The 16,996-nt window shown below is 38.6% G+C and overlaps 1 protein-coding gene across 4 annotated transcripts in view; it reads left to right on the top strand.

Moving 5' to 3' along the window:
• Positions 1-9,336, top strand: part of LOC132909312 (tumor protein D54) — a 22,323-nt gene extending 12,987 nt beyond the window's left edge. For 3 of the 4 annotated variants that reach the window (XM_060964083.1, XM_060964080.1, XM_060964082.1), the window contains exons 2-7: positions 659-789; positions 1,454-1,602; positions 3,767-3,826; positions 5,073-5,235; positions 6,270-8,201; positions 8,232-9,336. In XM_060964083.1, the coding sequence (XP_060820066.1) occupies positions 659-789; positions 1,454-1,602; positions 3,767-3,826; positions 5,073-5,235; positions 6,270-6,398 (632 nt within the window). In that variant the 3' untranslated portion in view covers positions 6,399-8,201; positions 8,232-9,336. The remainder of the gene's footprint in view (positions 1-658; positions 790-1,453; positions 1,603-3,766; positions 3,827-5,072; positions 5,236-6,269; positions 8,202-8,231) is intronic. The other variant, XM_060964081.1, reaches the window with a different exon arrangement.
• The last annotated feature ends 7,660 nt before the right edge of the window (positions 9,337-16,996 follow it).

The raw sequence follows: 16,996 nt of genomic DNA, 5'->3' as shown, positions 1-16,996 counted from the left end.
AAACATACCAATATTAGAAAACGTAAAAATCTCACACGATGATTTCGTGAAAAGTCATAATTAACGTAAACAAACTACTGCAACAGCTAACATAGCAAAAACGTAACTAACTCTTTATGTAAGAAGAGACCAGCATCTGCGATTCGAGAGGCTGTGACTAATCGTAACACGATCAATAAAATGGCAATGATCCATTCCCCTTCGATTGCGGCGGTCGAACACTTGCGTAACTTTTTACGTCCTATTTTTATGATATCCGTGAGTCTGATCACGTTGACCGATTTCTCGATTTCGAGCGATTATTCCTAATAAAATCGAGCAATGAATTACTGAATACGAACGATACTGATACGACTTGTCTTTTCGACTTGCCCGGTTGCGTACATAGCATGTACAATTGTATCTAGACGAACGAAATTTCGGAACTACTTAATTAACTAAATTTCTATCGACTGAATTCACTCGTCCAAAGTTTATATTCTACCGTACAGAGCTGACTTCGGTCAGAATTATTTAAATAATTGTTTAAATGATTTTGGTGTTCATTGTCCCATGCCTTTACCATTATGGAATCTAAGCGTATTTTGGATATCTTATGTATCCTTTTTAACGTTCGTGCAACGAAACCGTTTTTTCTAATGCTTTTTGGGGGTTTCAGGAGAAGACGCGACTCTTCACTCGGCCGATTACATCTCGCCAACGTCAGATAACGTAGTGAACGAGCTGCAAGGACTCTCTCTGGAAGAACAGAATCGCCAAAAGGAGGAATGGAGCGCGGAACTAGCCAAGGTACGTACTTGCCACGCTTTTTCATTCCGTCGAAAGCACTGAAATAGTTAGAATTGTGAAATACGACCAGCAAGAAATTCACTGGCTACAGCATCTATTTCAATTAATTCCGCGAAGACAGTTTTATCCTATACATACTCAGGGTCCTTATTCTTCAACTAGTTGTATTTTTTCAAAGACGTTTTCAAAGATAGAAGATTTTGGAAAATTATTAATTATAACATAAATATACGCATTTGTATTTCAAATAAAACGATCGTTATGTCAATATTTATAACAAATTGTAGCTATATTTTTATTCAACCTTATAGACATCCTCCACATAATATGCTTTTACTATTGTTTAGTATATTTCATTGGAGAACGTTTGCGTTGAATCTTTAATTCCCTTGCTCATTGGAAAAATAATTATTAATAAACGCGACGGTTTTTGCAATTATTAAATACAATAATTTTACGAATAAAAATGTCACTTCTATCGATTATGGCGGATCGCTGATTAATATTCACATAACGCAACTCAATAGTGATCAAGATCGATAGCGATCTCGTGTTTTTTCGGATTTTTTACGCTTAATTAGCGAAAAGTCTCAGTGCAAAAGAGAAATTCGAGCATGAACGATTAACTATTTCGCGAAGAAGCTGAAGAAGCCGCGTGTCGTAGGTGGAAGAGGAGATTCAAACCCTGAGGCACGTGTTGGCGAACAAGATCAGAGTCTCTCAAGAGCTGAAGAGGAAGTTGGGCATCAGCGTTTGGAAAGAGATCACCGACGACATGAATCAGGGCTTGAAAAACGTTAAGGAGAGTCAAGTGTACGTTTTTATTCAGTCCTGCAGAAGCACGTACTTCTTTCTTTATCTTTCACCCTCATTTTGCACGAACGGAGTCTCTGGCTGGGTTTTTGCCAGCGCTGTCACGCGCAGGCTTGTCAGCAGCATGATCTATTCAACCATTTCATCGTTACGTATTTAATTGATACTCGATTATGTTATTTAATTTCGCTAAATGAAATACTTGTTTCGATCTGTTAATCGAGCAGCTAGTCATCTATCTTTCGATGATGGAATGAAAAAACATTCGCGACGGATAAATTATTTAGCTAGAAAATTCTCTATTTCCTTCGTACGAATTACATCACTGTTGTGCTTCCATGGATATTAAATCAATATGCTTCGTGACTCTCTGAAATCAAAAGCTTCATTTTCTAAAGAAAAGAAAGACACATTATAAACGTCTGTGAATTGATTTATATAATAGTCTTCTTCGCTTTCTTTACGCTTATCATTTTCCCTTTGTAGTCTGACAATTTTTACGCTACGATTAATTCAGCGTACTTTTTCAGTGATGTTCTTTGAAACGAAAAGCTGTTGTTTCGAAAGAAAAATATTATAAATGTCTATGTATTCTTTTTTTACATAGCAACCTTCTATTTTTCCTCTTCTATGCGTTTACCTGTGAAAATCGAACAAAGTGAAACTTTCTTTTTAAAACCGAAAGCTTCGTTCTCGTAAGAAAAATATTATGAATATCTTTGAACGTATTTACACAGCGACCTACTTCCCTTTTTCGTTTTTTTTTTTTTTTTATCGTTAAACAAAGCGAAACTTTTTTATACTATATCAATGAACGCTACTGCGACAGCGCCCCGTTAGAGTACAAAGGATTCAACTTTTTGTTAGGGTAACTGAAAATTCTATCGAAGAAAGCCAATGTATAATTTTTAATTTACGTAGCAGTTACGGTTTAATTATACTATAGCTGTTCTGTTAACAGGTCAATTTCGTTTTACCGCATGCTGCTGATGCCTGAGACTTCAAGCACAGTTACGAATGCCACACGCGAACAATTTGTGCGGTTCGAGCTACAGCTATGAAAGCTTGTCGCTACTAGAAAAACGTCGAGGTTGCTGTAACTTCGTTCCTATCGAAATCGATGCGTCTATTCGTGCCGTTCACGGACCAAAACGATCAACTTCGCTCTACGAAATTTTAGAAATTTCACCGCCAAACTATCTTTATAACTTCATCAATTTTCTCTGTTTTGATGTTGATCGAATTTGGCAAATGAGCGGTTCGTTTATCTCTTCGTAAAGCATTCCCAATTGTCGCGCAACTTAAGTAGATGTCCTTTGTTAAGAGATCCCCCATTTTATTATTTCGTTCGACAGGTTTCTTAAATCACCTGTACAGATACCGCGTTACGAACCGCGATAGACGAAACGCATGCATAATACGCAAGTTTTTGTACATTTACACGTGTATCAACGACTTACAGTTAGATGTGTGCGGATGGACAGAATTGTCATTGTATCTGACGGGTCTTAAACGGATTGGAAGAAACGGCGCGGGTTCGATTCTGGATCCTGATATTATCGCGATGAAGTTTCATAATTGGATATGATAGAACTATAATAGGATACAGGGAGTGCCAGTACGTAATCGTAGTACAGTCGACGACGATGTTAATTCTATGGGAGCAAACAAATTGGAAATAATAGGAAAAGCATAGAATTAAATTTTCTCATACGAGCTTTCGTATCCGATAAAATCGAATTTCATTGTTTGTTTAATCGATTAACACGAACTCGATTGATTACCAACTGGGCACGAGCAAGTAATTAATAGGAGTAAGTAAACATGGAAAAATAAGTCAGGAACGTAAAATGAAATTTTTCTATGGCAGACTTCGTTGTTGAGAAAATGGAGTTGCAAAAATGTTTAGTTAAAAATTGGTCTGCAATCTTCCGAATTTCATTTTCTCGAAAACGAAACGTCAGACGAACACAGTTCATTCTACTTTCTCGACTTTATCCGGACTACATGGATATCCGCACGCTTCTAATCAAAGTCGATTTTTTAATTGCGCGTAAGGTGACGGCTGCCAGCCCTCCGTACCTCTTCCGTTTATTTTCTGCTACTTCTGCTCTTCAGACATGTAGAACACTTTTCTTTGACTTTTGGTTGGGTTCTCATTCAGTTATCAGAACGTCGGCGAGAAACTCGGTCAGTTCAGCAAGGCGGTCACCGAGAACACTTTGTAAGTACACAAGCAATCGTGTTATCCTTTCAGATCCAACATTTCTTCCATCGACTGTTAACCGTTATCATCTTCAACTAAAATAAGCTTCTTTTCTTCTTTCCTTTCTTTTCTTTTCTTCATTTTTCTTCCTTAGAATTCTCAACTGGTGTAGCGCGAGTCAGATCGTCGATAAACGAGTAATAAATAGATAATTGATCGAGAAATAGTTCTGTTAACAATTAAAGAACACACAGGGAAAACGTGCTCACATCGACATTATATCGTACAAAATTACGTGATTACATAACTCAGATGGAGATCTCGTTAAACTCAAAGATGCGAGCTTTTTAGGAACACCTGATGAACGTAGTTTCGTAACGAACCAACGATATAATGTAACGACGATCGATATTTCTAAAACGTCCGAGAAAGTGGTGAACAGTTGTTGCCACATATTTCAATAGGAAAATTAAACGACGAAAGAGAAATTACTAACATGAAATTGCTCGATATCTCGAATTTAAAAATCGTTCCTCCGTAAGATGAGTAAAACCTGTAGCTCCTGTAATCTTCCATTCGTTCTGCATTACAAGAGTACCAAAAACAATCAGCGACAAGTACAACGCGCTGAACGTGGAAGAACATACGTTACGTTTGCGAGCGACCTGATCGTACCGCACCATTTGAGGGTTGTGTCCGAGAGAAATTTTGGATCACGATATTAACGCGATTTATACGTATTAGACATAACTTCCTTTTGCCACGATATTCCCTTGCACGTTGTCACGCCACAGGCGCAAAATTCACAACGCTTCAGGTTGTTCTAATTGCTCTAACGTAGCCGAAACGAAGTACGTACAGAGATTCGAGAAATAATCAGATAGAAAAATAGAAAGGCACGCACCGCTAAGCTAATTAGTGTCCAAGATAGAAAGTCGGTGTATCGACCTCGGGTTGCCACGAAACAGCGTCTTCTGTTAGCCGCTTGCGTAGAAGTAACGATAGCAGAGAAGCATAAGCTTTTATAATGATGACAATCTAACGACGAGCACGGAATGCTTGTGAATAATGCGATGTAAATGTGTAATTACGAGATTGCGGAGCTTGCCGTGTGTGAGAAAGTAAAATGCATGGCATATACATCGAGCTTGAGTCATTATCGAAGTCCCGAGCAAAAGCATCTGTGACCACGGACAACGCGACCTTGCCTGGACAGAACAAGTTCCGCGTAAAATGAATATTTATCATTCTCCTCCTTCCACAGATTCCAGAAGACAGAGTCTGTGTTCAAGACCACGGCTGAGAAGACGACCAGCATTCTTGGCGGCTTCGGAAGTGGATTATCCATGAAGCTCGGCCAGATGCGTAACTCCGACAGCTTCCGTTCCTTGGAGGAACGAGTTGGATCTGCCTACGAGAACATGAAGGTTGTTACCGACGATTGAAAGAATTTTCCGCTTTTTCTTTAGCCGTTTAGAAAAGCTTCCTTTAAACCTGTCGCGTTTTTTTCGGCCCATTTCTAGATTGTTGGTTTTTATGCGAATTTCAAATGCTTCCTAATCTTGGCAAGATCCTTTTCGTCGTTTTATTCGTAGACACGGCTCCACCAAGTTTCGTTTAAAAAATGATAACGCAAAACTTGCAAAGCCTGGCTTTTCAAACTGTGGCTCATGACCCTCTTAGTTTCCTTAACGTGTCCACAATGGTCGGAAGAAGATAGCCAAGACCCGATTTTAATTAAGACACGTTATTAGAGCCCCCTGTAAATGTTACATTCTCATGAACCTTTTGGATTTTTATTCTACGTAAACGATCATACGCGTTAATGATTCTTAAAGATCTTAATAATAAAAGAACACTTGTCCTATATTGGATTTATACGTAATTTGAGCATATCACGAAAGAGAATGAAATAATGCGTACTAATTAGACTTAATAGACGAATCGTGAATAATTTCGCTGTATGTAATTTCATTCTTCGTATTCGTTTTAATTTACACGTGTTCAACTTTACCACGCGACATTGGTACAATGTCCTTTCCAACTTGTGCGTCGTGATTCTCTTGGTCTTTGAAATGTTTTATTTTTACAGTGGCTATTCTTAGTTAGTTGACAATTGTTTAATTTAATAGAGCCACGTTGACGTATTTTATGAACAACGTTAGCATTGATTTGCGTTAAACGAAAGAAAGAAAACATAGTACGCGAGTGCGTGTAAGGATGAACGGTGTTGTGTGTGCGTGTGAATATGTAGAATTTTGCATCGATGATAGAGCGGATGAAGATGCGAGAACGAAGAACAAATGCGGATCGGATGACAGAGGTTAGTGAAAGAAAGGAATCCGGCTGTTTCGTATGTAACAAATTAACAGAACAGGATCAAAAGAGATTTGGGAATAGCTGTTCTGTAGCTTTTGAAAACGGACGCCGAAGATAGTTAATATCGTACGTTATGTTTCAGACGAAAGTCGTGCCTTCAAGATCCAGCTCGATGCAAAGCTTCAATGAGATGCTCCGAGACACTGAATCGTTACGCTCGGCACCAACAGCTACCAGCCCGACCATTCCGGAAGACAAGCTTCTGTCTTAGAGTTGGGCATCTCGAGTTTACATCGATTTCTGCCTCTTCTCTGCGTAACATGCTGACGCGTCGATTCACGATGCCGGTGTTTCGCCCTATGCTACAAACTATCACTTTCCACTGCGTATTGCTATTAATCAGGGCTATGCGATGTCGTCTACGTAATCGAACGTCTATTAAAACGAAATAAAAAAAGTAAAAAAAAAAAAGTCAAGTCAGTCGTGGAAAATGAGTTGGCTTTGCGGATATCGATCGATATGATACAACGATTCGAACAATTTGTGTCTTTTGGATGTTTCCTTGCGTGCACAAAGCTGTATAGGACATTGAACGTTGTTGGAATTGAACTCGCAATTTGATGTTTCTTCGTGATTTATTAAGTTGCACGATATGCCCTGTTGAGAACGGAAAAGCTAATTTGTGATTCTTTTTTTTTCTTTAGTGGTTATTCTTGTTTATTTCTTTTTAATGAATTGATTTTTAGAAATGTGTGGAGAAATCTTGTTGATTTTTAACACGTGACGTTTCTTTTCATTTCTTTATATTTTTTCCTTTTTGTCGTTTAAAGAGCGTGCAGGATTTCTGCGTTAGTTGATCTTTTTACGGTGACAAGCTTATCAGCGTTGTATCGATAGTTTGCGTTTCCTCGTATCGGGAACATGTTACTCAAGAAGATGGCAATTGATTTCTTTACTTTATCGAACTTATTTGCACTACAGCGATTTTAATAACGTATAATATAATATATCGTTGGATACGTACCTTAACGTTTAGCGGTTCAACCTGTTTTTGCACCACGAATTCGTGAAAGTAGGCACACACGCTTTGAATAGATATTTTACTCTGGTGGCGTTCTCGTCCTTTTCCGGATATCGATAATCTTAACATCAGAAACGATACCTCGATGTATTCCTATGACATACGAATTCTGACTATCAATCTTCTTCGATAAGACTCGTGCTTCGACAATACTATCTATTTTCGTGTGATACAAAATGATCGACCTCTATCGTGCAGTCTATTTGAAAATAATTCGAATTCGTGCAGTAACATTTGTAGAGTTTCCAGGATTACTTTACGCGGGACACAGGTGGCCGCCATTGTTTCACGATTATTCGATTCGTCTTAAATATTCCCGAAAATATTTCTTAATAAGTATCTATCTTTGTACGTTGATAAATGTCCTTATAATTACGTTACGAAGCATTTTATAACTCGTTGCATTTAAGCGAGACTAATATCGATCTTAAATAACGAAGCTGTTATGGCTATCACGACCATGTTATTTCGTTCAAAATCGAAATCTTATCGTTGTGAGAGTTACTAAACGCGATACTGTTATACATGTTCGCAATGAATCAAATTCTTCAGCACTATGCTTGAACATATAGAGAATGGTCGATAAGTCACTTTCCCATTTAACAGTTGTATAACTTTCTTTATTGTATATTTTTAAATTCTTATTTCAGACTTTTGAAAAAATTTATAACGGAGGAACAAATACAAGCCTTAAAAAGGAAAGAAGAATACGACCCGATTTCTTTTTGCGACATAACATTACACCAAACTATAATCTTTACACAATGCAATTCTCGTTGATGTACAAATCTTGAGTTTCCACTGCCTCAAAATCTGTTTTATTCTGATAATTAGCACACCCATTGAATTGAAAATGCACCTGGCATCTCGTTAAAACAGCGTTAGAACAATGGAGCATCGATTTTGAAAATAAAATTCGATAATTTTTATTCGTTGCTCTGTAATAATTGTCTTAACGATCGTTGTTAACTTTTCTATTATAAATCCTCAAAAGTCTTTAAAAATTCGAAACGTGTATTTAAGGATATACAACGAAAAAGAGTTTCATACGACCGATCAATGGGAAGGTGAGCTACGCGTTACACTATATTAAGAAGAATTGTTTTTGCCTTGAAGAGTTTATGAGGATTATAAGGATGGCTTGGTACGGTAGTCAATGGTACAGCGAGGCTTCCCGTGTTCCGTGATCATTGAGCCTTAAGGACGACTTTTAAAGAAACACGTGTAAGACCGATCTAATTGCAAATTGTCTAGGAAAGCGAAGAATATTTTTTACTAAGCTCTAGAATGAAATTATGTGGCGCGGACGCGCGATAACCAGAGCGCGTTTGCTTGTTTAAGAAATTCGTTAATTTAAGGAGTCGGACACAGATATTATAAATGCATATACATAAAGCATTTTCTGCCTATTTAACGAACTCTATATGTCACTGAAACTGGATCTAATCCCTGCGAATGTGTCGTAAGATCTGTGCTCGTATCGTCATCGACAACCTGCTACACGATCTACTTGTTCATATTGATGAATAAATTATTTTGAAAAATGCTACACGTGAAGAGCGATTTTTCACCCGTAGTACGGAGCGTGACTAAACGTTTGTTACATATTAAAAATCTATGTGTGCTTCTTAAGTATATGGAACTTATTCGTACTTATAATGCCAATTTAATAATATATTTTTTATGAAAATTTCTGCAGTTTCCCTTTCTTTTGCTAGTTTCAGTAGGATCTCTACGATTTCTAGTTAATTAGATAAGATTGTTCATTTAGATTAAGATTATTCCACGGAATATTATTATATATTTGACAATCATTTTCTACGTAATTCATTATACATTGGCACTGTGTGATTATTAATAGAAATTAGAAATAATTCTTTATTTTATGATTGACTTTTTTCCCCTTTATACAGAATGCAGAATGTTTCAGAGTTTTTTTTTTTTTCTGCGTTACATGATACAGTGTGTCATTGGAATAATCTTGCATATTGTTTAAGTATATATGTACTTTGTATGATATTTTAAGATTACCGTCCTAATATAAGAAACAATTTGTGGAAACTACTCTACTTTCGAGTGTTCCAGTTTCCTGCTTATAATAAATGGACCACTTTATAGACTATCTTAACCATCGTCTTATATATTTATTTTCAAATAAACCTCGTTTTTGTAAATTCATTTCTTAGTAAATTTCAGATACCCGAAGCGCAAGAAACGAATTACTGGGATTTCTTACTTATCATGGTCTTTAATAATATCTAAACAAGAAGTCGCATATTTTAGACAGAAAATACAAAAATGAAATATAACTTGAACACGCGCACGTGCGTATCAAATTCGCTCGGCAGTAGTAAACGGTATTCCAAGTAAAGTGAAATTTCTTTGCAGCTACTTTTCAAGTACTTTTAAAAGTACGAGTTCCGGTTTATATTAAACTGTAACGTAATTCTTTCTTTTTATTTACGTCTTCTACGAAACCTTTTATATTAAAAGAAGAAGTAAAAAAAGATGGAAAGCAATACGGCTAGGAATTTCCTAGCACACGTTTATCCACGTTCGTGAGTTTAAGCTTGTGTATCGTATTGCAGCTCATGCAGAAACGGACTTCGACAAGAAAGAAGTCCTTGATTTCGATCGATTTCCTTTTAATGGTATTTCTGAAAATACAATTTAATGATAACTATTAAATGAAATAATTATAAGTTAAGCGTTAATCTTTAATACCCGAGTATATTAATTGCTAATTTTTGTATCTGACAATATGCCTGGCAAAAGTGAAAAATATTACCTGCAAATCTGATGCTTTCTAGTAACATGCAGTATGTATGGAGACGACGTGGAGTGCCTGGATGGATGGTACTTCACGATAAGGATCAGTTGGGAAGATACATACACGCAGCATTAAAAAAAGGAATTGGTCAACTACTTTATTGCCATTCTTCACGTGGTACAAAACATAGTTCGGGTGCGTACGAGCACGCTTAAGTACAAAACAAAAACGATCCTCTACAAGTAGTCTTCTCCAGCTGCATGGCGAGAGCAAACAAGTAGAAAGGTAAGAAACAGAGAAAGAGACAAGAGTAAAACGAGATGAAGCAGGGAAAGATAGAGAAAAGAAATTTAAAAAAAAAGAAGAGAGAGAGAGAGAGAGAGAGAGCTGTGTTAACGTTAAATGCATACATATCTGTATATGTATCTGTATACGTATAGAAACGTGTGTCTGTGTGTGTATATATATATGTGTGTGTATATATATATATTTACGACTTCGTTAACAACATAAAATGTAATTATTCACATAACACAATAATCTGCGATCTATAATATTATAACGATCTGTCTTTTGTACTGGATAGGCCAACACGTACAGTTTCCTATATACATATAGTCGAGATTCTTTAATAATGTTCCTTTCTTTCGTTAATCTTCGTTTAATTACCATATAATTCAATGAGAAAGAAGAATCCATTTATGAGTAATAAAGAGCGAGCTTGGCCTGTCGCTTTCTTTCCATCAGGCACCGTGCAGCCCCGTTTGAGTATTATTTAGTTTATTCGTTTAATTATTTATTTATATTGAAAGTATCTCGTAACAGATATATCTCGTTACCATGGTAACCTTGGAATTGGGTTTGCCATCTCGACAACGGCCAACAATATCGAAGTTCTCCGTTGTCCTTTAAGATTAGGCTTCGTATTAACTAAGGTATAGGGTGTGAGAGAAAAAGATGATACATATATATATATATATATATTTATCTATAACATATGTATATATCTATAAACACATGGGGGAGTAACGTTAAATTAAGAACGCAGTGCAGCGTAATTGGAAGGGATCGTTTTATAATACAACGGTACCTTGAGTATTATTCGACGTGAACAAATCGGCGCGACGGCTCTCTCAACGTCTGTCGTCGTTGAATCACGCGGTAACGATATAATTATGCTTACGATTAAGCGAATCACGAGTAACGATTGTCGTTGATGAATCGCAGTTGGCGGGAATCGATTCTGTGCCGAGAGGAAATTCGCTTCAGCCTCCATTGCTTATTCAAGTCGTTAACATCCTTCGCAGTTTATTTCAAGGAACAATTAACAATATTTCTTCTTTCTTTCTTTTTTCTCTCTCTCTCCTTATTGTAATCTCTTCAACGTGTCGAGAATTAGCCAAAGAAGAAGAAGAAGAAGTAGAAGAAGATAGCAATGTTAAGATACGTTATTAGAGTTGCTGAAAATGTTACGTTCTCACGAACCTCTTGGATTTTTATTTGGCGTAAACGATGCTACGCATTAATAATCCTTAAGGATCTTGTCCCGTAAACGCGTAAGGTAACGCGTCCCATATCGCATTTGTACGCAGTTTGGGCACGTTACGAAAGAGAGTGAAATAATGCGAATAACTTCACGTATACATTACGATCTATCGTTTCGTATATAGACACTAAGATTGCACTTTTAGATCGAATAGGCGAATTGTAAATAATTTCGCTATGTGAAATTTCGTTATTCGTTTACGATTTAATTTACATCGATTAAACTTTGCTAAGCGGCTCTAAGTATAACGTTATACCGACTTGTGTGTAAATATCACGTCTCAAACATCACATTTCTTTACTTTTCCATCACGTTTACAGAGTAGCTTTAGTACGATGTACTTACTATCGTATACTGTTTGAAATTTTTCATACATTCTTGCAACAATTTAATTCGATAAGTTGCGAAAAGTCTGAATGGCTTTCGTTTATTATCCACATAGAAACCGTTGAATATTCGTATGCACCTGCTTACATTCCAATCGATGGAAATTAATTCTGCGCAACTCTCACTCTACAACAAAGTGTAGCAAAAATGTACGAAACAATCCAGATGACCTGAAACAAAAAGAAAAAAAAAAAAGAAAAGAAGAAAAAGAAAAACGACCTCGCAATTCGCACACAACGTTCTCGACCGATTTAGATCCCAGCGTTGCACGAAAGACTTTCTTTCTATTCGCGGACAATAGGCTCACGGTCCGAGCAGATCTCGCATGCAGACGCGTCTAAGATGCGGCAAGCCTTCTTTTTCACGGCAATAAAATTCACCTATGATAGTCGGGCCACGACATTATCCTCGTTTACCCGATTCAACCGTGGCGACCTTTGCACGTGAACGTTGCACCTTTCCGTGCAATCTTCCATCTACGGAGGCCATTGTTGCTGTATCTCTCGTTGCTCTCGTGGTTCACGGCGAAAGAGAGACGGGGGTGTGGCGCACCTTCCTCCTACCTTTGGAAGGTTAACGCGCTGTAGCGGTATATTAGTCAACCACAATGGGCTGCGGATGTCGTTGAAAAATTCCGGGACCAACCGGGACGAATACATCGTTCCGAGATTTCACCACGTTCTTCGATACTTTTGTTTCTCGTATCGATAAATGTACAACAGCACCTTGACTATCCGAACTGCTTAATCACCGAGAAATCGGATAATCAAATTTTTCGCGATCGAACGACTGAAATTGCGGCATATATTACGTACGTCTCGATTATTTTCCTCTTGGTGTTTCTAGATTTTCCGAGCCGACGGATTAGATATTTTTGCTGAAAATTCGCAAGATTAATCGCATCCATTACGTATGTTCATACGAAGCTTGTTATTTCTTCTAACGTGTAAATTCATTCTTCGCTCTTGAAGTCTAGACATTCGTCAATGGCTCATAAAATACATAAATCGTTTGTATCTAAAGGCAGGAATTCCGTGGCTTTCGTCTTTTATTCGTTACTTTCAGCTCGTTCTTTATAAGCGTCCCAGCAACAAGTTAATTAAAGGATCGATCTGATTAAAGAACCAGGCCAATTAGAACGACACAATAGCAAAGCAACGAATCACAGCCGTCTTCTTGGCTACAAGGCGAAATCGGCGGATCGATTACGGGCGTACGATTCTCTGTGTGTATAGATGAGAGGCGATTAGAAGCCGGGTGGGTCGCAATCTGACTTTAAATTGGTGAAAGCCGCGCCGCTGGTGACTTTAAACACCGGTTGTAACCCTTATAAGGCGGCTCTCATCATATCAAGCCCCAAGAAGCGTATGGTTGCCGTCAATGGTGTCCGTGCCACGGGCTTCGACTAACGCGATTTTAAAGAACAGCTATAAAGAAAGAGGAACGAGGCTTAATCACGAGCACACGCCGATTAGCCGTAGCCTGCTATCGATCTACCTCGTAAATAGAACTCCATGACGTTTTTTTCTGACCGCCTTGGACCGGCCCATTAATTGGAGCGCCGTCCATTGCACGCGTTTCTCTTCCGTTTCTGCCTTATTCCTCTTTCAAGCTGCTGCTGCTGCTGCTGCTACTTGAAATTCTTGTGCTACAATATATTTCGATGTGTCGCGGCTGGCAAAATAAAATACATAAAATTCGAGCGGCAGTCAACCTGTTAATCGAATTAGCGTTGAAACTGTTAGACTAAAACGTTTCTTCTAACGTAACAATTTATAAACGCACGATGCTCATCCTGATTTAGTTCTGATACTATCGGTGAAGTTTACACGTTGTTCTACCAGCAATTATTCATAAAGCGTACGGAAAGAATTTGAGCATCTCGGTTTCTAAACAGTAAACTTTAACGAGGTTAAAATATTTGGTGTGCATCGAACGATATCGATGAATTTTACATAAGACTGCTCCCTCGTAGTTCATTTTATGCTGTTTGAAATGTCATAAGTCGGGCCATTGCGGACAGTTTTCATTCCTGAATAATTAGAGTCGTTGCTCGTGTCACACTTTGAATTCGCGACAAAGGGTACGGTACGGATACGTCTTATAAATGAAAGATAATACCGCAACTAATTTCAAGAGATTTTGAAACCTTGTTTGTAACGAACAAAGTTCATCGACTCACACGACATATGGTAATTCTAAATTATCGAATCGCGTATATAACACGCAAAATGTATCGAGTATTTAAAAGAGGAATTTACAAAGAATATTTGTATCTAACATTTTAGATATAATTGGCAATAACTTTTCTTATAAATACAATTGCGAATATGTGAGAATAAAGAAAGAAACTCGATGTGGAAACAATTTCACGCGAAAATGCGCTGTCTGGTATGATTTTTCGTTACACCGAAATCGCCAGCGTTACGAAACAAATTTTCCAAAGACACCTGCGCAATAATTCTCATCGAGCCAGGTTTCACGCACCAAAGAAAAAAAAAAAAAAAAAAGAAAGAAAAAATAACGATAGAAATACCTTGCAGCCACATTAATTCCAATTAAAATTTACGCTCTCCATTAATACCACACAAGTTGCATTTTCACTTCCCTCTTCGCTATTTTGCTTAACCTTTAAACAACGAGATAATGTTCTCTCCGAATGGCCTTCGTTCAAACCTTACAAACTTGCAAATGCACGAACAGACGTCGTTATCAGATATCTACCCAGCCAAATCGAATAACGTTCGATCGCAACTGTGTTCCTAGTGGCGATAGTCAAGAATGAGTCAATTAAGCGAGTTGCTATGATCGAGTCAGCGGCTGTACGTTTTCCGACAGGCGTGTTCCAAGTAGTTCGGCTTAATTAAAGCGATAAAGAGATATCGGGACAAGATATTGTTACCGCGATAACGTATGAAAATACGTTTGACCGCCGTTTACGATAATTCATCGCTGTTCGCTAATTATGCGCTTAATTAGAATATTTGTACGTCGGGGGCTTTCCTGGAACTCCCACTCGGCACATGGACATCGACTTCATCGTGAAATCGTGATAGTTTCTTTCGTTGTACGATTTCTCCTTGTCTCGTTTTTTCTTTTCTTTTCCTTTTTAATTACCGCTCTTGTATCTTTTTTTACTTTTGAAATTTGCCAAAGCAACGTTCGTTAAGTCGCGGTACGACGTTGTCGAACTGCTGGACGGATTAGACTCGCGAGAAACGAGGCTTCGCTTTTCATCAAATTCGTAGAAATTCGCAGAACGTGATACGTCATCATTCGCAACTGTCATCGATTCGTCGATCGCTCCATAGCAATTCCGATTTCGGAATTCTGATGTTATCTTCCGGTCGTTGGTGCTACCTCGTTAATTTCCATCGGTGTTGTTAGCTTCGTAGGAGACATCCAATTTTTGGTTTCGATGGTAATGTGCGTTTAACAGCAATGGGGGTCGCTTTCTTCAGACTTTACTATGGTTGTATTCGGTACGACCACACGCATCGTACCATGGTTATTTAGACCTTGTGACTACCTGTTTGCTAATTAACTCTTGGAATTGTTGTCGGAGTGCGTACGAGGATAAAAGAAAAGAGTATACGGCGAAGCATAGGTGTCTCCTTTCCTATTCTTTTTCGCGATTTTTTTGATGAAAAGTGGCGATGGAAAAGATTCGAGTTCTGGGAAAGAAACGTTGGAAAACAGAGCGAAGCGATCGCGTTAACAGCCCACCTTCGAATTACAAGTCGATAACACACTAACAACGAGAGAGTTATCTCGCTGCTAACCGAGGCAGCAATCAGCCGGCAACACGTTCTTGCCAGTTGACTAATTCATCGTGGATGACGCGAAGCGCGTCTTCCCTCCCATAGACTGGAAGAAAAGATGGAAAGAATTTCCCGTCGTTAGTGCAACGAGATATCGTTAGAACGAAAGTAACGGACCTCGACGTCACTGGTCACCTTGCAATCGTCATGGCAGCCTGCAATGGTAAATTGGCTACGCGTCATTAATAGCAGGCTCGGCGAATTACCACATCACCCTTCGATAATGTCAGCCACTCGATCAACGAGAAAACTTAGCAGGAACTCTGCAACATTAACGTTCGGCTACTGGATGTAACGTGGGTCGAAGAAACGCGTGAGTTGAGAGCAGTCTGGTTTCAGTGAATATCATAAACGATGGTCTGGATGACGTTGATACATCCTTTCCTGGAATTTTCTCGTCTTTCGCGGCCATTTCCAGCATCTCGTTGACAGATGTCGATGTCGAGTGGATTTTATGATCGTTTTAATTTATCGATTAAATTTCAGATACCGACCACTTTGGTACTTGGACCATTGAAAATGTCAACTGTACGGAAACGTACGCGCCACAGTTAATTATCGTTCACGCGTTATCTCGAAGAGGATAGTCGCTGCGAGGCAAAGGCGATGGAAAGGAAGAAGCTAGAGAGCGACCGATGCCTATCCTTCGATCGGCAATTACCTTGACATTATCCGACCGAATCGGTAAAGAACGGTCGGCGTGTAGAACGCTATCGATAATATTTCGCGATGAGAAACAGTAAATCGCTAGCTGGTCGAATTCCTTTGGCGATCGGTCGCGATCTCCGGACCAAAGTGCCACGGCCGTATCGGTTTCCTCTCTGTCACGATTTAGTCCATAAAACTGACTAATGATACCGGTGAAACGTAGCAGCAGGCAGCTAGAAGATCAATGGAAATCTCACCTGCAACTATACTTCAAAGGCCACCGAGTTGCCTTCCATTATTCTCGATAGGCAGTTTCTGACAAAGTTACGAGCACACCGATCTACGATACCATCGCGCGCACCTGCGAGAAAACGATACCTGCCCGGTCGATTATGGAACATTTTCCCTTCTTTTTTTGCGGAAACTAGCGAAACGGTGCAAGCGATCGGTAGAAACGCGAAGAAACGTAGCCCGGAAAGGAAATCGTTCTGAAAATTTTAATCTCCATACGTCTCTCGGCTAGACCAACTAGTTGATTCTGTTGGCTCAGGACGAGGCGCCGCGAAATTGCGGTCTGATAACTGCAAGGCGGTAAATTATCAATAACCGATAAAAC

Source organism: Bombus pascuorum, chromosome 7, assembly GCF_905332965.1.
Source record: "Bombus pascuorum chromosome 7, iyBomPasc1.1, whole genome shotgun sequence".
Classification (NCBI taxonomy): domain Eukaryota; kingdom Metazoa; phylum Arthropoda; class Insecta; order Hymenoptera; family Apidae; genus Bombus; species Bombus pascuorum.
The sequence above is the reverse complement of the archived record's forward strand: the minus strand, read 5'-3'. Positions and strand labels throughout refer to the sequence as shown.